Source organism: Plecotus auritus (assembly GCF_963455305.1).
Source record: "Plecotus auritus genome assembly, chromosome: 7".
Taxonomy (NCBI): domain Eukaryota; kingdom Metazoa; phylum Chordata; class Mammalia; order Chiroptera; family Vespertilionidae; genus Plecotus; species Plecotus auritus.
Window position 1 is genome coordinate 73,801,147 of NC_137774.1, and position 24,822 is coordinate 73,825,968.

A 24,822-nucleotide genomic window follows, 5' to 3' on the forward strand; every position below is an offset into this window, starting at 1 on the left:
TGATCTTGGAAGTCTGTGCGCAGGGAGAGTGTTGAGAGGAGGAGGGCTCCCCTGCCCTGCCCCCCACCCTGGGTGAGAGCCACAGCAGGATTGTGTGAGTTGCTGGGCTGGGCAGCCAGGCTGTGTACTCGCCCAGAGCCTGAGAGGCCAGGCATTCTGATGGCATGACCTCATGAGGAGGTGCGGTCCCAGCCAGGCAAAGGGAGGAGTGAAGAAGCACAAACGAATAATTACTAGGCCGTGCTAATTGTGCCCCGTTCTGCAGACCTGGGACTGGGAACCTGCAAAAAACAGGCAACACTGTTCATCCGCACCTTGTTCAGGAAAATTCACTGGCCAATCGCTGCAGGTGCACTGCTATCGTGACCAGAGGGGAGTGATCAGCCATTATTCACCTGTGCGTGAAACACCTTCCAGAACTTAGCTCTCCACGGGCGCACAGTGAACACAAGGCACGGGTTACCCTCTGGGCAGCAGTGCCCCAGCGGATTAGACAGAAGCCCACTCATGCTGACAGGTGGGACCTGTACTGCTACATCTGCTCTTCTAGGTATACATGTGACGAGCGTTCCAGCTGTCTGCTCCCCCCCACCCCCCACCACTCAGCAACTGCCCTCCCCTCCCTCCCTCCCTCCCTCCCTCCCTCCCTCCCTCCCTCCCCCCTCCCTCCCTCCCTCCCTCCCTCCCTCCCTCCCTCCCTCCCTTCCTTCCTTCCTTCCTTCCTTCCTTCCTTCCTTCCTTCTGTCCTGGCATCCATCCACAAATATTGGCTGGGTGTCTCCAGTGTCCCAGGGGAATCTGGTGGTGTAGAAAACAGACATAGAGACAGAGACGTTGACTATAAACAAATAAACACAGACATGATATCCTAACCCACATCATGAATAATGCTCCTAGTAGGGCTGTAAACCACCTAGGAGAATGGTTTACTCTTTTTTTTTTTTTTAATATATTTTATTGATATTTTACAGAGAGGAAGGGAGAGGGATAGAGAGCTAGAAACATCGATGAGAGAGAAACATCGATCAGTTGCCTCCTGCACACCTCCCACTGGGGATGTGCCCGCAACCAAGGTACATGCCCTTGACCGGAATCGAACCTGGGACCTTTCAGTCCGCAGGCCGATGCTCTATCCACTGAGCCAAACCGGCTAGGGCGGTTTACTCTTTTTTTGAAAAAAATATAAAATATACATAACCCAACATTTTCTATTTTAACCATTTTAAAGTTCAGTGGCATTAAATACATTCACAATGTTGTGCAACCATTACCACTGTCCATCTCCACAAATTTTTCATCTTCCCATAATGAAATTCTGTACCTATTAAATACTAACTCCCTGTTCCTCCTCCCTAAGCCCTGGTAACCACCATTCTGCTCTCTGTCTCTGTAAACCTGACTACTCTAGGTACCTTATATAAGTGGAATCTATAATAATAAAAGTGTAATATGCTAATTAGACTGGACAGCCAAACGACCTTCTGGACATCCTTCCGGACAAAAGCCGCGGTGGCAGGGGCTGAGGCAGAGGCAGTGAGGGTGATCAGGCAGTCAGGCGAGCAGTTGGGGGCAATGAGGCAGGCAGGTGAGTGGTTAGGGGCAATGAGGCAGGCAGGCAGAGTGGTTAGGGGCGGTTAGGCAGGCAGGCAGGTGAGCGGTTAGGAGCCAGTGGTCCCAGATTGCGAGAGGGATGTCCAACTGCCAGTTACACCAGCAGTCGGACATTCCCCAAGGGGTCCTGGATTGCGAGAGGGTGCAGGCCTGGCTAAGGGACACCCCTCCCCCCCCATGCACAAATTTTATGCACTGGGCCTCTAGTTGTACAATATTTGTCCTTTTGTGTCTGGGCTCTTTCACTTAGCATCATGATTGAGGTTCATCCATGTTGCAGCATGGAACAGAACTGCATTCCTTTTGATGGCTGCATAATATTCCACTGTATAAATAGGCCACCTTTTGTTTATCCATTCATCCATCAATGGACATTTGGTTTGTTTCTACTTTTTGGCTATTGTGGATAATGCTGCTATGAACATAGGTGTACAAATACCTATTTAAGTCCCTGTTGATTGATAGCCCTAACATATCTACTCTGTACCAAATGCCTTACACATATTATCTCCCATCTTTAGAGCAACCCTTATGCAGTATCATCATCCTCATTACCCTTTTTCTGAGGAAACTGAGTCTCAGAGGGGTTAAGTTGAAGTCACCCAGCTGGCAAGTGTCAGAGGTGGCGTCTAAGCCCTGTGCTTTGTCTCGACTGCTCCACCATGCCTCAGATGTTTCCCCTCACCGTGTCCAGATGCCCTGGCTACAGGGTCCTTCTCACCCTCTGTCTGGGCCCTTTCTGTCTCCTGAGCTGGCTTTGCCCAGGACAGCAGCAGGTTTTTTAGCTACAGGGCCATCTGGATAAGCTGTTTGTATAGACGCACATGGCAGTGATTTCAGAAGGCTTCCAGAATAGTGTCGCCGTGGTTCTGATGAAGGCCTACTTCCCTTCATCAGCTGGGATGACACTGGTGCCATTGGTGGGTTTCTGATGGCTCATTCCCCAAGCCCTGATTAAGCAACTTGGCCAAAGCTGGGGATCCAGACAATGGCAGATTACTCAGCCATGAAAAAGAATGAAGCACTCATACCTGCTACAGCATGGATGAACCTCAAAAACATAATGCTCAGTGAAAGAAGCCTGCCACAGACGACCACATATTGTATGACTCCAATTATATGAAATGTCTAGAGAAAGTAAATCTACACAGATAGAAAGTAGATTAGTGGTTGCTGAGGGTTGGGGTGAGAGGATTGGGGAGTGACTGCCCATGGGTATGGAGTTTCTTTTTAGGGTGATCAAATGTTCTGGAATTAGATAGTAGTGATTACTGCATAACTTTGTGAATGTACTAAAACCCACTGTATTGTACACTTTAACAGGGTGCATTTTATGGTATGAGAATTACATCTCAGTTAAGAAAGAAGAGTTGGGAGCACCAAAGGATTGATACCTCTCTGTCCTGGGGCCTCCCAGGCTTGCAGGGAAAGCTGGCGGGTGGACAAGGAAGGCTCTCGAGGTGGCCACAGGGTGGTCGGTGCCCCGAATCCTGTAGCATGAGAGGAAGGTGGTGTATTGGGTAGAATTTGGGTATTCTTCCACATTTTCCATGAAAGGTTTGGATTATTGGTTCCAGCTTCATTTGAATTTGCATGAGGAAAGAGCAGGAAGGAAGGAGGGAGGGGGAAGGAGCAGCTGTCAAGTGATTATCAGAAATAGCTTTCCTGTACTTTATAGAATCTCGCTCTTTTTAAAAATTTAAATTTATTTAACAAATGCTTATGTAGAATGAACCATGTGCCAGACTCTGTTTTCAGCACCTTACCAAAACAGACTCGTTATTTGCCTGGACAACTCAGCAAGGTAGACGCTTCTCTTATTCTCCTTTTAACAAATGAAGGAACTGAGGAACTGAGAGCTTGATGATTTGTTTGTGTGGCCACAGAGCTGGTCAGAGGCTGAGTAGAGATTTGAACCCAAGCCCCAGAGTCCATGGCCTTACCGACTCATTCATCATGTAAATGTCTATTGAGTGTCAACTATGAGCTAGGTGTTTTTCAAAGCACCAGGATTGTCCTAGCTGGTTTGGCTCAGTGGATAGAGCATTGGCCTGCAGACCAAAGGGTCCTGGGTTCGATTCTGGTCAAGGGCATGTTCCTTGGTTGCAGGCTCCTCCCCAGCCAAGGCCCTGGTTGGGGCGCGTGCAGGAGGCAACCAATGGATGTGTTTCTCTCACATAGATGTTTCTCTCCGTCTTTCCCTCTCTTTTCCACTCTCCCTAAAAATCAGTGGAAAAATATCCTCAGGTGAGGATTAACAAAAAAAACACAAAACAAAACAAACAAACAAAGCACGAGAAATTCAGAGGTGAGCAAGCCCCCTGCCAGGGTCTGATGACTTCTCGCTTCAGCAGCTGTGACTCAGAGGAAGGAAACAGGTACCGTGAGCGCTCATGGGAGGGTCCACTTTACAGATGGGCCTGCAGGGGAGAAAGGACATGCTGTGCTCAAGGTCATCCAGCTCAGCTAGGAGTCCAGGGCTGTCTAACTCCAGCCCCCGCTCTCCACATGCTAAGTGTGTCCATGGCGGGGGGGCTGGGGGGGGGCGCATATGGGAGACATTCAATGGAAGTTTTCATCAGCCTCTGCCTGCCCCAGCTGAGGCCCCAGGAGTGGGTTCTCGGCCTTGGATCAGCTGCCTTTCTCAGCTGGCAGGCTTGGGTGTCCCTTCCCAACCACCTGGCAGAAGGGCTGTAACTCAATCCTCTGCTGCCTTGTGTCCCATGGTGGCCTAAACCATGTGTTTGTCCATCAGGGAGAAGCTCAGGCTTGATTTGTGGGGACAGCAGTCAGCATCTGAGGCTCTTAGGCAGGGATAACACTAGCCGAGTGAGCTGGTTTCCAGCACAGGTTGGGGCCTGTGAACTCTTTTTTTTTTTCATTAAATATATTTTATTGATTTTTTACAGAGAGGAAGAGAGAGGGATAGAGAGTTAGAAACATGGATGAGAGAGAGACATCGATCAGCTGCCTCCTGCACACCCCCTACTGGGGATGTGCCCGCAACCAAGGTACATGCCCTTGACCGGAATCGAACCTGGGACCATTGAGTCCGCAGGCCGACGCTCTATCCACTGAGCCAAACCGGTTAGGGCCCTGTGAACTCTTTGACCCTGTGATGTGGCCAATGCAAAGGGCCCCTGATTTGTGGGTTTAGGTCAGTGGGACTCAGCATCTCCAAACCACCCACACTTGTGATGTCTTAGAGGCAGGACAGGGTGGTTCAGGGCTGGGGTCTGGGTCAGCCGGGCCTGGCTCCAATCCTGCCACTTCCAGTGACAGTATAATGTCCTCCCAAGCCTCAACGTGCTCAGCTGTAAAATGGGGAAACAATGGCTCCCATCTCATCAGGGCATTGTGAGGATGAAATGATGCAGTTAGAATTTTGTAAATGTCGGTAACAACAGTGTCAGACACTAGACCACACACCCCAGCTGACAGCCCTCTGATACTGGAGCACTGGCCTAAGGATGGACTCCTTATTTCGGGGCCCTTGCCTTCCAGACAGAGCCTGAGCTCTGGGAGCCCCCAGGGCCTACGGCGGCGGCTCTGTCGTTGGAGCAGCCACTGTTCACTTGAAGAAGGCAGCGCCTTCCCTTGCACAGGCAGGGTAAGCTGTGCCCAAGCGCCTGTCCACCGCGATCAGCTCCCATGCCTCCCCACTGGTATCTGGGGGCTCCAGATGGGGCCCTTCTAACAAGAGGCTTGTTATGACAGGAAGTTAGCTAGTGACGCTTAGTGCCCTCAGCTGGCTGCGTGCGCTGAGCTGTGGCCTATCATTCCCCACCGACATGGTTCTCAGGCGATCGGGGACTTCGGTAAGAAGTTTATGTTATTTCTTTCTTTGCTCGTTGGCATTTCTTTGAGCCCCTACTAGTGTGTGCCAACAACTGAGATGATGCGGGTGTGAGGTCCGTGTGCTGAAAAGCATGCAGCCCAGGCCTTTGGCATGTATATGCAAGTGAGTAGTATGTGTGGTTAAAAGGTGCCATAAGTGCTATCCAGTAAATGAACAGGGAAGGAGGCAGCCTTGTGGTGGGGAGAGGGGAGGCTGTCCCAGGAAGAGGGACCAGCAGAGACAGACAAGTCCTTGAAGCCTGGCATCTCCTCACTCCCTATCCTGGTCTCCTACCACCTGGGAGCCCCAATGACTCGTCCCCCTCCCCGTTCACTGTCAAGTGAATTGCCCAGTGTTCCAAGCAGGGGAAACAGCTAGTGCAAAGGCCCTGGGCAGGAACAAGCTGTTTCCTGTGGCTGACACAGCGAAATACCACAATTTGGGGGCTTAAACAGCAGAAATTTGTTATCTCACAGTCTGGAGGCTAGAAGTCTAGGATCAAGGTGTCGCAGAGTGGGTTCATTCAGAGGGCTGTGAAGGACAGGCTGTTCCAGGCCTGTCTCCTGGCTTCTCGTGTTGCTGGTAATCCCTGGTATTTCTGGCTTGTAGAGGAATCGCTCGGATCGGTGCCTTCATCTTCACGTGGAGTCCCTGTGTGTGTGTGTCTGTGTCCACATTCCCCTTTTATAAGGACACCAGTCATATGGGATTAGCGCCCACCTACACCAGCATGACCTCATCTTAACCAATTACATCTGCAACAACCCTGCTTCCAAATAAGGTCACATTCAGAGGTCCTGGGGGTTAGGACTTCCACACATGAGCTTTGTTCGAGGTGGGGGCAAAATTCAACCCATAACAGTGTGTTCTAGAAACAGCGAGGCTGGCGTGGCTAGGGCAGAGTGAAGGAGGCTGGGGCGGGAGGTGGGCTGGTGTAGAGGAATCACCCCGATGAGTGCCTTTAATCTTCACGTGGCCTGACAGGCCACAGTATGGAGTGTGGGATTTGTTCTGGGCATCCAGGCCTGTTCTAAGGATGTCCTTTCATCTGGGGAACAGGAGAGAGACTGATGAGCAATCAGTGGAAGCGGAGAAGCTCAAGGGCAGTGTGGCCACTGCCTGGCAAGAGTTGAAGGACTGAAGGTGGAGAAAGAAATCGTGACCACAGTACAGGTTTTGGAGAACAGAACACAGCTCCTTCCCAGCCCATTCGGAGTGCTCTGCGGGCACAAATGCAGGAGGGAGCCAGAGCAGCCGGTGAGGCCTCACCTCTGTAAAGGGTAGATGGATGCTGGCATGTTTTGAAAGTATAAGGAGGGAAAGGAGTATATGCCCCAGGGGACAAAGCCTGGCTCTGTTTCCAAGTTTCCTGGGAGAACAAGCCCTGCTGCTGAGCAAGGGGTTCCTGAGGGAGTGAAAGCTGAGCCAGCCTGGGATTCAAATCCAGGTTCACCATTTTGCCCTGTGTGACCTTGGGTAGGTTACTTAGCCTCTCTGGGCCCCAGTTTCCTCATTGTCAAATGAGGATGCCATGCAGAGGATTAAATGGAAGAATACACACAGCTGGAAGAGCAGAGTCAAGGCTTGATGAATGCCAACTACTCTGAGACACAATCTGGTAACATCCTCACATTGCAGATGAAGAAACAGAGTCTCAGACTTGCCCAAGGTCACCCAGTGAGAAAGTAGAAGAGACTCAACTGAGCCTGACCAATTCTGAAACATATACCCCTTTCCCTCCTTATGCTTTCAAAACATGCCAGCATCTGTCTGCCCATTACAGAGGAGGGGCAGGGCTGGCTGCCCTGGCTCCCTCCTGCATCTGTGTGGGCAGAGGCTCCTGCAAGGGCCGGGGAGGAGCTGTGTTCTGTTCCGGCAAACCTGTACTGTGCCACTATCTGAGTCCTGTTGTCTGGAGAAGGAATATGCTGGGTGCCTGTGATGTGCCAGGCTGCATGAGCTAATCAACCTGATTTTGTCTTCTGGGAGACAAGCTTGGTACACATTTTCCAGATGATAAAACAGACTTAGAGCAAGGCACTGGCCTCTCTGCTGGGAGGAGGCAGAACTCCACCCAGCTCGCATCCACTTTGCCATGAGGCTCCCTCCTCAGTGGGGAAATGCCTTCCTTTGAAAGAGCATTCAGGGTCCTCCCTTGCCAGCCATCAGGGTCCAGACCCCTGTCTGGGAGCCCCATGGTGCACTTTCCCCGGGGACCAGCGTTCCTATTCTAATGCTGGTGGCTTGTGTGTTTGTACACAGCAACCAGATTTGACAGATGGCAGGAGGCAGCCCCATCCCCCTGACCCTGGCGGAGGGCGGCTGGGCTGGCCTTGTGGAGCTGGGATAACACCAAGGGCACCAGGGGCACGTCCATTCCCCCTCCTCCTGTCTCTGCCAATCTGAGCTGGGTGGGTGCCGCCTTTCCGCTGGGAGGGATGGGGGTGGAAGTGTGTGTCCTCAGATGCCAGCACTATATTTGGAGCTCGCTTTGATTCTGATTCCAGGGCATGTAGGCTGTGACAGGCGCTTGGAGCAGACGCTGCTTGAATGCCGCCAGCCATGAATGCCCACACGCCCCCCAGTGGCTCTGACTGGCTCGGACTCTGGAACTTCCCAAACTGGGCACAGACTCTCTCCCCTTCCAATCTGGAGGCCTTTTCTTTCTTTTAGTTGCCTAACTGCTCTGGTTCGACCTCCAGGAGGTTGAATAGAAGCAGCCGGAGCAGGCAGCCTTACCTTGTTCCTGCCCTGAGGCGGAAGGGTTCAGTCTGTCACCACTGAGTGTGAGGTCCGCGGTGGTTTCTGTAGATGCACTTGATCGGGTTGAGGCGGTGCCCCTCTCCCTCGCTTGTTGAGCTTTTACCATGAAGAGTGTTGAAATTTGTTCATTTTCCCTTTGAAAGATGCTTTCTTTTAAAGTGTCCCAGGTGAGTCCACTCTTTCTTCTAAGGGCAAAAGCTCAAATGTAAATCCAAAAAGTGATCTGCCAGGTCGCTGTCTTGGTGGTAAAACAGCAGTGGCCACGCGCTTCCCAGGGGACAGAAAGTTCTCACTCTCCACAGCCGTCTGTTCAATGAGCAATGAGAGACATTCCAGCCAGGGCAGGAGGAGGGCTGTGCCCGGCGGACCTCGGCCACCCCCTCGCACTCACTGCCCTCTACCCCCAGGCCTACGAGAAGCGCTTCCCTACCTGCCCGCAGATCCCTGTCTTCCTGGGCAGCGAGGTTGTGTTCGAGTCCCGCAGCGCCGATGGCGCGGTGCACGTGGTGGAGCGGAACTGCCGGCTGCGCGTGGAGGCCCCGCGGCTGCTGCGGAAGGTGGGAGCGCGGGGGCAGAGGAGGAGGTCGGACAGGGTGGTGGGTGACAGCTGGGAGCCAGGGGTGGGGCCACAGGGCGGGGCCAGTGTGAGTGTTGGTGCCGGAAAGGGGTTACGCGGTGGGTCTGGGTCGGAGGGGCCGCTGGATCATTGGATCTGGAGGGACCAGGGCCAGGAGGCTGGGCTGGGACTGGGCGGGAAGCAGGGGTCCGGGAATGGAGGGCTGGGGAGAGGAAGGCGGGGACCCCGGCCCAGGCGGTGGGCAGGCGTGGGGCGGGGTGTGTGTGTGGGGGCGGGTTCCGGGGTGACAGGGCAGCCCTCGGATTCGTGCCCCCACCCCTCACCCCCCCGCGCACCCGGTGCCCCATCCCTTGCAGATCGCGGGTGTGGAGCACGTGGTCTTCGTGCAGAGGAACGTCTTGAACTGGAAGGAGAGGACGCTCCACATCGACGCGCACAACGAGACCTTCGCCAGCCGCGTGGTGGTCCGTGAGAACTGCAGCTACACGGTGAGCGCGCGCAGGGCTGCAGCACCCGCTTCCCGCCAGCCTCCTCCCTCTCTCCCAGGGCCTTGTCCGATAAGATGCAGGCCGCACCCCACATCTGCAGTTCAGATACACAGCCGATACCTTTTTTTCTTTTTTAGTTTAAGTAGTTTAAAATATTGTTTGAGACATACTTACTAAAATAGTATTTGTTGTTTATTTTAAATTCAAATGTCACTGGGCATCCCGCTTTTAATTGGCTAAACCTGGCAACTTTTCTCCGCCCTCCATTCTTCTCTCATTCCTTTCCTGCCTCATGAAACTATGCCTTATTTCTCTACCTGTAGAATGGGGTAGCCACATAGGTTGTGGTGAGGATTGAAGGAAGTAAAATATTCAAACCCCTTAGAGCAGTGCCTGGCATATACTAAGTCCTGCATATGTGGTATCTTTTAACATAGTTAAGAATACTTATTATTCTCCAGTGCATACTGATTGAGCACCTACTATGTGTCAGGCACCCTGAAAAGTGCTGGGCACTGTGGACAAATGGGCCTGACCATTGCCCTCGTGGAACTTTCATTCCAGTGGGAGACACAGGCCAGAAAAAAAATCCCAAACAAATCAGTACAGACTATCACCTGTCACACATGCTCAGAAGGGATCCACCAGATAGAATTACGGAAAATAAGAGGAGGGGCGCTGTCTTGGTAACTGTGTCCCTGAGGCTTCCCTGAGGAGGTGCCACGAGCCAATCAGAGCCACTGGGGGGCGTGTGAAGCTGGGAGCTGAAGGGTGAGCAGGCAGGGAAGTGAGTCCTGGAGGCGGGAACAGCAGGTGTGACCCTTTGGTGGACAAGGGAGGTCAGAATGAGGGCTGTGCGGTCCCGCTGGCCTCAGGGCTGGAGTGAGGCCTCTGGGGGCATTTGAAAGCCAGCGCTGCCACTTTCTTGCTGAGTGACATTGGGCATGATGCTGCTCCTTTCCTGAGCCATCCTTCCTTGTCTGTAAGAGGGGACCTCTGCAGAGCCTGCCTCAGCAGTGCTGGAGGGGCAATGAGATAATGTAGCTGTGCTAGATCCCAAACGGCATTTCTGTGGCAACCTTGGCATTTTACAGGTGTTTTTGTTGGTTTATTTTAAGATTTTTTATTGATTTTTAGAGAGAGAGGAAGGGAGAAGAAGAAGAGAGAGAAAAACATCAATTTGTTGTTCCACTTATTTATGCATTCATTGGTTGACTCTTGTATGTGCCCTGACTGGGAATTGAACCCACAACCTTGGTGTATCTGGATGACGCCTAACCAATCGAGGTACCTGGCCAGGGCCTGTTCACTAACACTTTAGACCAGTGGTTTTCAACCTTTCTAATGCCGCGACCCTTTAATACAGTTCCTCATGTTGTGGTGACCCCCAACCATAAAATTATTTTCGTTGCTACTTCATAACTGTAATTTTGCTACTGTTAATGAATCGTAATGTAAATATCTGTGTTTTCCGATGGTCTTAGGCTCATTGCGACCCACAGGTTGAGAACCACTGCTGTAGAGCCTAACCATCGGGAAACACAGATATTTACATTACGATTCATTAACAGTAGCAAAATTACAGTTATGAAGTAGCAACGAAAATAATTTTATGGTTGGGGGTCACCACAACATGAGGAACTGTATTAAAGGGTCGCGGCATTAGAAAGGTTGAAAACCACTGGTTTAGACCTTGTGTTCTGGGAGGGGCTCTTGGTACTGCTGGCCCCCTCGGCTGTTGCAAGCTGTGACAGTGCTGTCCACTGAACGCTCTAGCTGATGCAGGTCACCAAGAGAGCCCTGGTGTCCCCCACCCTGAGACTGTGTCACCGGCCCTGCCTGCTTTCAGGTCCACCCTGAGAATGAAGAGTGGACTTGCTTTGAGCAATCTGCCTCGCTCGACATCCGGTCCTTCTTTGGTTTTGAAAGTGCCTTGGAGAAGATTGCCATGAAGCAGTACACAGCCAACGTCAAGAGGGTAAGAGAGGCTCCGTCCGTCACAGGGAGAAAAGTGCACAGACCTTGGGGGCTGCCAGTCCTGGTTCAAAACCCGCTCTGCTACTTGACAGCTCCTGTGACATCACGCAAGATCCTTAACCTTCCTCATCTGTAGAATGGGTATTCTAATAATGGCCATATTACAGGAGATGATGGATGGACAGCAAGCCTGTAATGGGGGCACCATAATCACTGTCCTGATAGCTCCCAGGCTTGTGTGTAAACTCTGTGGACACAGAAGGGACATTGTACGATGCTTTTTCTTGGTTTAAATTGTCCCCGCTTGTTTTAAAGATCTGAGACACTTCACTGAGTAGAGGCCTTTAGTGTAATGAAACAGATGAAATCCATTTTAATAATATATTTTGTCCAATGGGTTATCAATATAAAACTTACTTGGGAGCTATTTTACATTCTTTGGTACCAAATCTCGCAAATCTGGTGTGTATTTAACATTCACAAAACATTTCCATTTGGCTTGGCCACATTCCAACTGCTTAATACCCACGTGTCAGGGCTGGGGCCAGAGCCAGGTGGGGGTGACTCCCAGGCTGACATTGGTTACCCCGCTGTCCTGCCCCGGTGCTGACGTGTCTTGGTTCTCTCTGGGTCCCAGGGGAAGGAGGTGATTGAACATTACCTGAACGAGCTCATCTCCCAGGGCATCTCTCACATTCCCCGGTGGACGCCTGCGTTGGTTCGAGAGGAAGACACCCGCTCCCAGGCTGTGCTGGGAGATCCCAGCTCGCTGGAGGTCAATGGGCCCAGAAGCACCCAGGGCCCCACTGAAGAGGTGGTTGGTACGGAAGGTAGGTGACTGTGGCTTAGGCCCGAAGTTCTAGGACGTCTGCTCATTCTGTGAGGGAAGAATTGCCATGGGTCCCCTCGGGGATGGGCATGGGTCCTGGAATGACAGCCTCCTCTCTCTCACGGCTGCTTTGCTCCCTCTCTCTTCCAGCCCAAAAGCCAGAACTGGCTTATTTCTCGATCAGGAGTTGACTTGATCTGGTGCCTTCAGGCTCCCTTTTTATCTGGTCTGGTCACTGTTTTAGATTATATGAGTAATGCATAATCATGGTGGGAAAAAATCCAAGTAGGAAGTAGGACTCTTTTGCTCTCCTTGGAGGCAACAATAGTTTTGTGTTTGTGAAACTATCTAGGCATCTATACATGCATAATATGTACATGCATACATACATTCAGATATAACCTATGCTGAACAGAGGAGAGCATAGTATACATTCTATGTGATACTTTGTGTTTTCACTTAGCATGTTTCTTAAACAACTTTCTGTATCAGTGCAGGTGTCTTAGCATTTTGCATTATTTCGTGGTGTGGTTACACCACAATTTACTTATTAATAAACATTTATTGATTATTTTTAGTTTATTTGGCTAGTACCCTACTGATGGATATTTAGGTTGTTTCTGTTTTTTAAAAATACAAAAATGTTTTTAAAAATATTTGCATGAGTATCTACACAGCATATAATTCAAAAGGTTGAATGGATGAGTCGAGGTTATGTGCGAGGTTATAAATTTTGGTTGATTTACCAATTAGGCCTGCAAAGAGGTTGTATTAGGCAATGTTCCACCAAAAGCGTGTAGCTGTGTTTACTCCTGGCTTCACTGTGGCTCCCCGCAGCACAATTATTAAACACTAGAGGCCTGAGCATGACTTTGTGCATGGGTGGAGTCCTTCGTCTTGGATGGTGATCAGGGTTGATCGGGGACTGGGGGGACGGCCAGCCAGGGGGAGGGACTGCAGGAGATTGGCCGGCTGGCCAGGGGGAAGGACCACACGAGGTTGGCCGGCCAGGCCCCCTGCATCGGTCGTTGGTCACTTAGGTTTTTATATATATAGATTTTAAACTTAAAGGCAAAAAGTGACCACTGGTTGATTAGTGATCACCTTTTTCCTATGAGTGAGGCCAAGTATTATTTTTTCATGTTTAGTGACTCTATTTAACTTGGTTGTGAATCCTTGTTCTTGTTCTTTGTCCATTTTCCTATTTGTCCGTTAATTTCTTACTACTTTGTGAGAGCTCTTTGCATATTAAGGCAATTAGCCTTTGTCATATTTCAAACTTGGATTGACATGGGAAATGTTCACAATATGATGTTAAAGGAAGAAAACCTAGGATACAAAACTGCACATCCCCCTGAATCCAGTTTTAACCACGTGTACCTGTGCTCTCGACATTTCAGTGTCTCCTGGGCACATGGAAGTGTAGGGCTGGCCTGATTTAGAGAAACACTGTAACCAAACACACATCGGGGTTGTGTTTAGGAAGAACAAAATTACCTGTTTAACAAATATTTATTCTGCACCAACTGTGTGCACTAGCTGGCTGCCATTGTGGTGTGTGTGTGTGTGTGTGTGTGTGTATTTTGGTCAATCCTCACCTGAGGACACTTTTTCCATTCATTTTTAGGGAGTGGAACTGGGAGAGAAAGAGAGAGAAAGAGAGAGAGAGAGAGAGAAACATTGATGTGAGAGAGACACATTGACTGGTTGCCTCCTGCACGCACCCTGACTGGGTCTGGGGATCAAACCCACAACCTTTGATGCATGGGCTGACACTCTAACCACCAAGAAACTGCCCAGGGCATACATACATTTTAATAATATTTAAAAAAAATTTTTTACAATGCTGCATTTCTGCCCCTTCCTGTGCATACATTCTGCAGGCCGTGCCTTGTGCCCTCCTGTTTCACACAGCCCATTCCTTCCTTCTCCATCTGGGCTGTCCACAGCAGGGCTGGCACTCAGGATGGCTGGTGGAAGGCACGGCGTGCTCCTTCCGCCCTGGATCACTGAGCCTTTGTGTTGGGTGAAAGGGGCCTTCACAGCTGCCTGGGGGCTGGAAGGATGCTGGTATCTCCTGCCTCCCTTGTGTTTTCTCCCTCAACCCTTCCTTGCCCCCTTGCTTAGAGCCCCCTACCCGCCTCCAACACCTCTGCCTCTGATCTCTCTGTGGGTCTGGACAGTACCCCCCACAGCTTTACTCTTGCCTCTAGTTACCCAGACGCCTCCTAGAGCAGATGGCCTGACCCCCAGCCCTGGGCTTTGTTTTGGAAGGAACCCTGGGTCCTGCTGCTGGGTGTGCAGACACTGGGCCATCTGCACACAAGAAGAGCTATGCCCACGGGGCTGCTGCTCTTTGCAGAGTGTCTCACCCACTGCGGAGAGGCTAACACACTGAGATGCCTCACCATGCTGGCATCTGCCACCTCAACAGTTGAGAGTGGGCCACAGGACCTCAGGTTATAGCCAGGCCTCTAAATGCCAGCACATGCTGACCCTGAACAGCCCAATTGTGTGAGATGGGACTGAACAGGGGAAGTGATCTGTGTAGTTACGGACTGTATTCTGGGGTCAGCTTAAGAAAAGCCTTGCAGGGCCTGGGGCGGTGGAGAGGCAAAGGAACTGGCATTTATCAGCCACCTGTTATGCTGGGCACTCTGCATGCATTCACTCATTTGAGTGTACGGAGCCTCTCTCAGGCTCAGTTTTGTCTTCTCTAAAGTGGGAAAATAGTGACGCCTGTCTCACAGGGTGTAGGGAGAACTCATGGAGACAATGCATATTGCTAATAATTGTTACTCCAATAACGAACAGTCTGAAGGAGAAATTAAGAAAACAATCCCATTTACAATTGCATCAAAAAGCATGAAATACCTAGGAAAAATTTAATCAAAGAGGTGAAATACCTGTTATCTCTCAGAAAACTATAAGACACTGAAGAAAGAAGCAGAAGATACAGAAAAGTGAAGGATACACATTGCTCATGGACTGGAAGGATTAATATTGTTAAAATGTCCTTACTATCTAAAGCAATATACAGATACAATGCAATCCCTATTAAAATATCAATGGCATTCTTCTCAGAATTAGAACAATTAATCCTAAAATGTATACTGAGCCACAAAAGACCACAAATAGCCAAATAAATTTTGAGAGAGAACAAAGTGGGAGGTATCATGCTCCCTGATATCAAACTATATTACAAAGCTACAATTATCAGAACAGTATGATACTTTCATAAAAAACAGACATATAGATCAATGGAATAGAATAGAGAGCCCAGAAGTAAATCCTCGCTGAGATGGCCAATTAATCTACAACAGAGGAGGGAAACATATACAATGGGGTAAAGAAAGTCTTTTCAGTAAGTTGTGTTGGGAAAACTGTACAGATATATGCAACAAATGAAATTGGACCACTTTCTAATACCACATACAAAAATAAACTAAAAATATATAAATAAATTGAATGTAAGGCTTGAAACCATAAAACGAGAAGAAAACATAGGCAAGAAACTCTTTGACATCACTCTTAATAATCTGTTTTTTGGATATACTTCCTTGGGCAAGGGCAACAACAGAAAAATAAACAAATGGGACTTGCATTAGACTAAAAAGTTTTTGCATAGCAAAGGAAACCATCAACAAAACAAAACCATCAGCAAAACAACCTACTGAAGGGGAGGACATATTCACATATGATACATCGATAAGGGGTTAATATCCAAAATATATAAGGAACTCATATAACTTAACAACAACAACAACAACAAAACAATCTAATTACAAAATGGGCAGAGGAACTGAATAGATAATTCTCCAAAGAAGACATACAGATGGCCAATAGACATATGAAAAGATGCTCAACATCACTAATCATGAGGGAAATGCAAATTAAAACCACAATGAGATATCACCTCACACCTGTCAGAATGGTTATCATCAATAAGTCAATAAACAGCTAGTGTTAGTGAGGATGTGGAGAAAAGGAAACCCTTCCTTGTGCACTGTTGGTGGGATTGCAGATTGGTGCAGCCACTGTGGAAAACAGTATGGAGGTTCCTCAAAAAGTTAAAAATAGAGTAGCCATATGATCCAGCAATTCCACTTCTGGGTATTTATCTGAAGGAAAAACCCCTACTAACCCTAAAAGATATATGCACCCCCATGTTCACTGCAGCATGACTAGCCAAGATATGAAAGCAACCTAAGTGTCTATTCATAGACAAGTAGATAAAGAAGATTGGTACATATATACAATGGAATATTATTCAGCAATAAAAAAGAATGAAATCTTGCCAATTGCAACAACATGGATAGAACTAGAGGGTATTATACCAAGTGAAATAAGTCAGACAGACAAAGACAAATGTGATTTCACTTATATGTGGAATCTAAAAAAAGAAAAAGAAAACAAAATAGAAACAGACCCATAGATATAGAGAACAAGCTGATGCTTACCAAAGGGAAAGGGATGGGGGCAATGGAAAAAAATATTCAGAGGGTGGGACAGCTCAAGAAGATAGGGATTATTTCCATTTCTGAAGGTCAAAGGGGACATATCACTTGCGACTGTGAGATCCAGGCTTGGTCCCGCATGAGTTTTCAGAACCACCTGGAGATGGATTGGAAAGACTAGAGGATCTGGAGCCCAGGTGGCTGTCGTCTGGTGAAAGGGCTTCTGTGTGGCTTGGAACTACATTTTAGATCCAAGGTGGCCAGTCAGGCATGGGCTCCAGAAAGGGCAGACAAGGTGGGGAAGAGACACAGCGTCTCTCTCTTGTCCTGAAGCCCCCTTCTTCTCTGGCAGGGGACAAGCTGGACGCAGACTACATTGAGAGGTGCCTGGGCCATCTCACGCCCATGCAGGAGAGCTGCCTGATTCAGCTCCGGCACTGGCTGCAGGAGACACACAAAGGCAAGGCAAGTGCAGGGCGGGGCCTGCTGGAACAGACACATGTTCTGTATTAGCTGCCCAGCCTAGGCCCTGGGGAGGAAGGGCCAGGGAAACCAGTTTGTGTCATTGGTAACGCTGGGTACTTAGACTTTGCCTTCTTTTCATTACATATGGTTTCATGTGTCTGTAATGCTCCCGTTATCACTGACTACGCACTGCTGACAAGAACACCAGACAATCCTTTTTTTTTTTTTAATCCTCACCCGAGGGTATTTTCCATTGATATTTTAGAGAGAGTGGAAGTGAGAAGGATAGACAGAGAGAAATATCACTGTGAGAGAAAAACATTGATTGGTTACCTCCTGCATACCCCCGCCCAGGGCCCTGGCTGGGGAGGAGCCTGCAACTAAGGTATATGCCCTTGACCGGAATCGAACCTGGGATCCTTCAGTCCACAGGCCAATGCTCTATCCACTGAGCCAAACCGGCCAGGGCAAGGCCAGACAATTCTTTATGGTGGGGGCTGTGCTGTGCACTGCAGGGTTTTGAGCAGCATCCTTGACCCCCACACATTAGATGCCATGAGCTCTTCTCCCCACATTGTCACAACCAAAAATGGCTCCAGACATCACCAAATGTCTCCTGTAGAGCACAGTCACCTCCAATTGACAACCACTGCTGTTCACAAAACCAAGCATGCTATTCTTTTTAAAAGAGACTTACTTACTTGCGAGGGTTGATTTTTGACTGCATGCGGATTTTGCCTTGAGACTCTAAGCCCCATCACAAGAAGGTCCAATATGCATTTGGGTCCCGAGCATGGACTTGATCTTCAACTCTGTTGAATTGGAACTTCCTGCTTAGTCATAAGTTGATGGCCCTTCCTCCCCACTTTGGGAGGCAGACAAGGGAGTTAGTACTGGGCTGTGATGTAACCTGTCTACCTCATATGTAAAATTGGGATAACGTTAGTATTCGCCTCCCATAGTGAGTTAAAGGGAATCCACGTAAAGTGCTTAGAGCCAAGTCTGGTTCAGAATGAGAACCCACTAAAGGGTGCTTTTGGTTGGCGCTGCCTCTCCCTTGATTGTTGATATTTGCCAGAGGGAAGGAAGGAAAGAGAGCTGGTGGGGTCTTAACTTATCTCCTCAGCTATTAGTTAGTTAGACTCTTTGGGTTATATGTGGCAGGAATGCAGCTTGAACAAGGCAAAAAAAAAAAAAAAGGGGGGGTGGGTGGGTGGGTGGGGGAGGTATTATCTCCTATAACACACTGTTAAGAGGAGTGTGTTTATTTTCTGGGACTGCTGAAACAAAATGCCATAGTTTGGGTGGCTTACAACAACAGAAATGTATTCACTCCCAGATCTCAGCCACCCATCTGAGATCAAGGTGAGAGCAGGGTGGGTTCCTTCTGGAAGCTCTGAGGGAGAACCTGTTCTGTGTCTCTCCTGGCTTCTGGGAGCTGCTAGCAATCCTTGGCTTGTGGATGTGTGTGGATGCATATGGTCCTTTCCCCAGCTAAATATTTTCAGAGGAGACAGGAGATTCATTTCCCATAATCCTATCTACTGGATTAGGGAATACCATTCTTTGGGTTGCTCCTCCTTCTTGCAGATTCCCAAAGATCAGCACATCCTTCGGTTCCTGCGGGCTCGTGACTTCCACCTGGACAAGGCCCGGGAGATGCTGTGCCAGTCCTTGAGCTGGCGAAAGCAGCACCAGGTGGACCTCCTCCTTCAGACCTGGCACCCCCCTGCCCTCCTGGAGGAGTTCTATGCGGGGGGCTGGCACTACCAGGACATAGGTGTGTTCCTTGACCTACGTAACATAAGTGTATCCTTGGTCACTGCTGAATGCACTGTGAATACCACTTTCCAAGCTTCTTATTTTTCCTTTGGACTCTTCTGGGCATCTGGACATGACCACCCAGCCATGAAGATGGCAGAGCTGGGCTTGAGGCAAATAGTGCCTTGGGGCTGCCATAGCAAATGACCTCAAACTGGGCGGCTTAAAACAACAGAAGTTTATTCTTTCCCAGTTCTGGAGGCAGAAGTCTGAAATCAAGGTGTCAGCAGGCCGTGACCCTCTGCAGGCTCTAGGGTAGAATCCTTCCTTATCTCTTAGAACTCTGGTGGCACAGCCTCACTCCAGTCTCTGCATCTGTCTTTACATGGCCTTCCTCTCTGTGTATCCTCTGTGTCCTCTCTTCTTTTTCAAAATATGTTTCTATTGATATTTAGAGGAAGAGGAAGGGAGAGGGAGAGATAGAAACATCGATGAGAGAGGAACATCATCGATTGGCTGCCTCCCGCACACCCCTTACTGGGGATCAAGCCCGCAACCCGGGCATACGCCCTGACCAGGAATCGAACCAGCAACCCCTTGGTCCCTGGGTCAACACTCAATCGCTGAGCCACACTGGCCAGGCCTCTCTTCTTATAAAGACCCCCAGTTGTTGGATGTAAGGCCAACAATGATCCAGTGTGATCTCATCTTGAGACCCTACTTCCAAATAAGGCCACATTCTGAAGTTATGGGTGGTCGTAAATTTTGGGGATATATTATTCAACCTACTATAAATTTCTTGGGATTTTTAAAATTAAACTGCCATTGAAGCCCGTGCCTAGCATGATTTTCAATGTCCTTTATATAAAAATTCATATACAGTTGTCCCTTGAACTTTGCGGGGATTATAGGCACTGACCCACTCTTGTGCAGTTGAAAATCCATGTATAATTTTTGACTCCCCAAAACTTAACTACAGTCTTCCTTTGGCATTTGCAGGATACCAAAATCCACAGATGCTCAAGTTCCTTATATAAAATGGTGTAGAACAATGCATTGATCTGCTGTTGATGGAATCCCTGGATGTAAAACCCAGGAATATGGAGGGCTGACAGTATATTTATTGAAAAAAAAATCTGCATATAAATTGAGCCAAACCCATGTTGTTTACGGGTCATCTGTATGTTGAATAGAGCAAATGCTCGACTCTCCTGAAGAAGGGGCTGAGACGTTGTCCTTCAGTGAGCCGGTCCTCATTATTCACATACTGCATTTATTGCCCCCAAATCAACACTCGGGACGCTTTCGTGGTCCTTCGTGGACATGTGCAGAGTGCCTGCCCTGCAGTCCCCAGCTGAGGTTGAACTGGGCGTCTTCTGCCTTCCTGCTCAGCGCTCACGCTGGACACAGCATCCCTTTTGCAGTCTACTTAGTGCCACTTTTTTTTTTTTCATCTTTGTGCATTTGGTTGTGATTTTGCTGTTTACAATGGCCTCCAAGCATAGTGCAGTAGTGCTGTCTCGTGTTTCTAAGGGTGCAATGGCTATCACATGCCTCACGGAGAAAATGTGTGAGTTAGATCAGACCTGCATTACAGTGCTGCTGGCCGTGAGTTCAATGTTACCGAATCAACAAAGTATACTAAATAAGGTGTCCTTAAATAGAAACACAGAAAACTAGGTTATATGTATTGATCAGTTGACAAAAATATTATGACTAGAGGCTGGCAGGAACCTAACCCTGTGTTTTTCCTGGAAGCAGTGGGTCTGTATTTGATACTTCAGTGTTCAAGGCGATTATAGAACAACTAACGAGAATAGCAAGAATCGACTGCTTTGGTCTCTAATTCCTTGTTTTTCCTTTTTGCTTGGGCTGACAGAAAACTAGCAGCTGACTTTTATCTACTCTCTCCATGTTCCTTCATTACATGGCTCATTTCCTCTTTTTTAAAGTTTTTAAACTAACCTTTTATTTATTTTATTTATTTATATTTTATTGATTTTTTACAGAGAGGAAGGGAGAGGGATAGAGAGTTAGAAACATCGATGAGAGAGAAACATCGATCAGCTGCCTCCTGCACACCCCCTACTGGGGATGTGCCCACAACCAAGGTACATGCCCTTGACCGGAATCGAACCTGAGACCCTTGAGTCCGCAGGCCAACGCTCTATCCACTGAGCCAAACTGGTGAGGGCTAAACTAACCTTTTAATGTTAGGACAGTTTGGGGTTTTCAGAATAGTAGCTAGGGTTTACAGAGAGTTCCTGTATGCACCGCATTCAGTTTCCTTTACGGTGTAAACCCGTGCTTTTAGCACATGGTCTGTTTCTTTCGCCATAATTGGTATCAGGCCCTCGTAGGAATAGGCAAGCTATTAGTAAACGACAGAGGGACCGGCCGCGGTGAGCCACAGCCTGGCCCTCCTTCTCTGAGCAGGGTGAGGTCTCATCACGGCTTTGACCTGCCCTATTCCCAGCATTCCCTACACTGCGTCCCTCCCTCTTTGCACAGACGGTCGCCCCCTGTACATCCTGCGCCTGGGCCACATGGACACCAAGGGCCTGATGAAGGCCGTGGGGGAGGAGGCGCTGCTGCAGCACGTGAGTCGGGGTCCCTATTCCCTGGAGCCCCCGGGGCTGCCTGGGGTGAGCAGCCAAGTGCAGGTTCGCCAGCGCCTTCTCTACCCTCCAGGTTCTCTCCGTCAACGAGGAAGGACAGAAGAGATGTGAAGGGAACACCAGGCAGTTTGGCCGTCCCATCAGGCAAGAACCCGCCAGGGACACATTCCCCTGAACAGTACAGACAGCCCAGGCTCACGAAGCATGGCCCTTCACAGAAGTGTCCTCGCTTGATCCTCACAGTGATCCTGTGAGGCAGGGACCGCACCGTCCTGTCTTTCATCGGGGGAAACTGAGGCTCAGAATAGTGATGCTTTCCCACGTTTGCTAAGTTGGTAGTGGCAGAGCTCATGCCATGCATCCTCCTGGCCTTTGCCTTTGGGGACCCTCCCTGCCCCCAAGTGCCACCTTGAGTCTGTCTCCCAGGCATGCAGACTTGCAGCTGTCCTGGCACATCCGGTAACCCACCGTTCCCCTCTGGCTCCCCCAACTTCCATGCCTGAGCCCAGTTTCCCACACCAGTACTCACAGCGCCGTCGCCCCCGAAGGCACTGAACCTCTCCCTTCTGTAAAGTGGGGCCAGTATCACCAGTTCTAGGGTTTCTTTATGGATTGTCAAAAACAGTAACGTTAGGAGATGATGCAAACACGTGTCTAGAACTTACTGTGTAGCAGGTACTCTCCTCAGCACCTTGATTCCTGGCATCCTTATACCAGCCCCAGGAAGGAGGAGCAGGCAGGACCTGCTACTGAAGCTTTTAACCCAAATCCTGACCTTTATGAAAATTACCGTCCTTTGCCATTTGGTGCTTTCCTAAGGGGACATCTCCTGGGGTGCGGTGGGGAATGGATCACTCAGGGTCCTGGCCAAGAGGCAGAGTTCCCCTGGGATGGCTCAGATGACAGGGTCGCAGGGTATGACGGTGGTCTGGCAGGGTGAAGGGAACGAAGCTGGGATGCAGAGGCTTCCAGGGACTAGTGCAGCAGTAAAATGGTCATTTTCCTAATGAATTAGTACTAATGAAATGGAGGCACAGAGAGGTTAGGTGACCTGGTCAAGGCCACATAGCAGGTGGCAAACCCAGGAGTGCTTGAGCTCTATTTTGTTATCAGCATATTTTCAACAATCCGTAGTAATAACTAGCTTTTACTGAGTGGGTGCTATGTGCCTGCCCTTTACATATACGTCTCATTTAGTCCGAACAACAGCTGCTTGAGCTGGAGACTGTTACTGTCATAGCCACTGTCCTGATGAGGAGGAAGTTGCCCAGGTCACACAGCTTTCAAGGGTGAAGGTGACACTGGAATTTGGGGGCTCAGCCTCCAAGCCCACACTCTGAGCCTCTTTGCCACGTGGCCTCACTGTGGTGGCAGGATCCAGGAGTGTCCTGTGGGCCCCACCCCTTCTGCTCCCAGCCCTGCCTCACTGAGCGTGTCCATCCCTGCCTGTCAGGCCCTGGGTCCCTGCAGGGGGTGCTGGGGACCTTGAGAGGTGGCAGGGCAAGGTGGAGCGAGGGCTTGTGTCTTGCAGCTCCTGGACCTGCCTGGTAGACCTGGAAGGGCTCAACATGCGGCACCTGTGGCGGCCGGGGGTGAAGGCCCTCCTCCGGATGATTGAGGTGGTCGAGGACCACTACCCCGAGACACTGGGCCGGCTGCTCATCGTGCGCGCCCCCCGCGTCTTCCCTGTGCTCTGGACACTGGTAAGAGCAGGGGCCGGAGATGGGAGGGGTCGCTCTGTGAGTGGCCCTGCCTGCTTGTCCGGTGTCTTTTCTTCTAAGTCAGACACCATAAAGCTCACCACTGTAAAGTGCACAATGCTGTGATTTTTAGTGTATTCACAGAGTTGTGCAACCATCACTGCTACCTAATTCTAGACAATTTTCATCTCCCCAAGAGGAAACCATTAGCAGTCACTGCCACCCTCCTCCCCCAGCTCCTGACAACCACGAACCTACTTTGTGTCTCTATGGGTTTACGTATTCGAGATATTTCATATAAATGGAATCAAACAGTATGAGGTTATTTGCGTCTGATTCCTCACTCAGCATAATGATTTCAGGCTCATCCACAGTGTAGCAGGACTTCCTTTCTTTTTATGTTTGAAATATTCCACTGTACAGATGGAGTACATTTTGTGTAACCTTTGTCCTTCTTCGTGGACACCAGAGTCACACTCAGAATTGGACAGGCTTCCCTGGACCCCTGTGAGCAGGTTCTGCGGATCCTATGCTACAGGGATATTAAAACGTTTTGCCCATGACCCATAGTAAGAAATACACTTTATGTTGCAGCCCTGCACATGCATGCGTGTATACACACACACACACACACACACACACACACACACAGGCTAGTCACAATGTACTAAATTGATTTCACAACCACTGACAGGTTGTTACTTGCAGTTGAAAACCACTGTCCTGAGGCCCCTCCAAATTCTACAGACTCAGAGTTAGCATCTTACCCAGTGCCAGGGTGTGTGTGTTCAGTGCCCACAAAAGCTTGAGAGGCACTGCTGTAAGTAGAGGTTTGATCAGGATAGAGATTCAAGAGTTTAAAGTTAAACGGACTCAATGTTTTACTAAGCACCTACTATGTGCCAGGCACATCTCCAGGACCTGAGGATTCTGAGTGCACAAGCCACTGTGTTTCCCCCTCAATATCATGGGCGGGAGAGTTAAATCAGATAACCCCACACAAGTAAATAATGCTTCATGGTTCCCTGTGACATGGGCCTGAGGACAGTCAGGGTTCTTGGGGAGACTAAGCCAGGTAGGGGTTGACGCAAGGGGATAATTTGGATTGGGGAACTGAGGAAGGTCCCGCTGAGAAGGCCACTTGTGCTGAGACCTGAGGAAGGAGCAGGAGTCCGGTAGGGCAGAGCAGAGGGAAGGGCATGGCAGGTGACCTGCACAGCATGGGCAAGGGCCTGGAGGCCGGATGCGCGTTAGAAGAACTGAAAAACCGTCCCGGGGGCTGGAGCCAAAAGGAGCAAAGAGGCCGGCTGCCCCAATGAGGCTGGGAAGACAGAGGCTCAGGGATCAGTGCTGCCAGGTCCAGGCTGTGGCGACGATGGGACCTTGTACTGGGGCAGTAGGGAGCCCCGGAGGATTGTCAGCCAGAGAGGATGAGCAGACTTCTGGGGCAAAAACTTCTCTGGCTTCTGGGACGAAGTCAAAGCTGGGTTGGGGAGCAGGAGCTGTGGGAGGGACAGGCAGAACCTGCTACTAAAGCTTTTTATCCCAAAATGTCCTGATCTTTGTAAAAATTGCATTCCTTTTGCTGCTGGAGATTTCCTAAGAGGATGTATAGTGGGTGGGGGTGGAAGCCAGTCAGTTGGGGTCCTGGCTGGAAGGCAGATTCACCCTGATGGCGCAAATGGAGGGGTGGGGTGACAGGATGGAGCTCCCTGCAGTGGTGTGAGATGGAGAGGCC

At 49.5% G+C, this 24,822-nt stretch overlaps 1 protein-coding gene across 3 annotated transcripts in view; it reads left to right on the plus strand.

The window, feature by feature from the left end:
* SEC14L5 (SEC14 like lipid binding 5) overlaps positions 1-24,822 on the plus strand; it is a 43,775-nt gene that overhangs the window by 9,938 nt on the left and 9,015 nt on the right. Inside the window, exons 3-11 of one of the 3 annotated variants that reach the window (XM_080682176.1) lie at positions 8,620-8,769; positions 9,146-9,277; positions 11,127-11,255; positions 11,892-12,084; positions 16,893-17,005; positions 18,596-18,785; positions 21,278-21,366; positions 21,458-21,528; positions 22,916-23,087. In XM_080682176.1, coding sequence (XP_080538302.1) covers positions 8,620-8,769; positions 9,146-9,277; positions 11,127-11,255; positions 11,892-12,084; positions 16,893-17,005; positions 18,596-18,785; positions 21,278-21,366; positions 21,458-21,528; positions 22,916-23,087 — 1,239 coding nt within the window. Of the gene's footprint in view, positions 1-8,524; positions 8,770-9,145; positions 9,278-11,126; positions 11,256-11,891; positions 12,085-16,892; positions 17,006-18,595; positions 18,786-21,277; positions 21,367-21,457; positions 21,529-22,915; positions 23,088-24,822 lie in introns of those variants that run through there. The other 2 variants (XM_080682175.1, XM_080682177.1) reach the window with 2 other exon arrangements.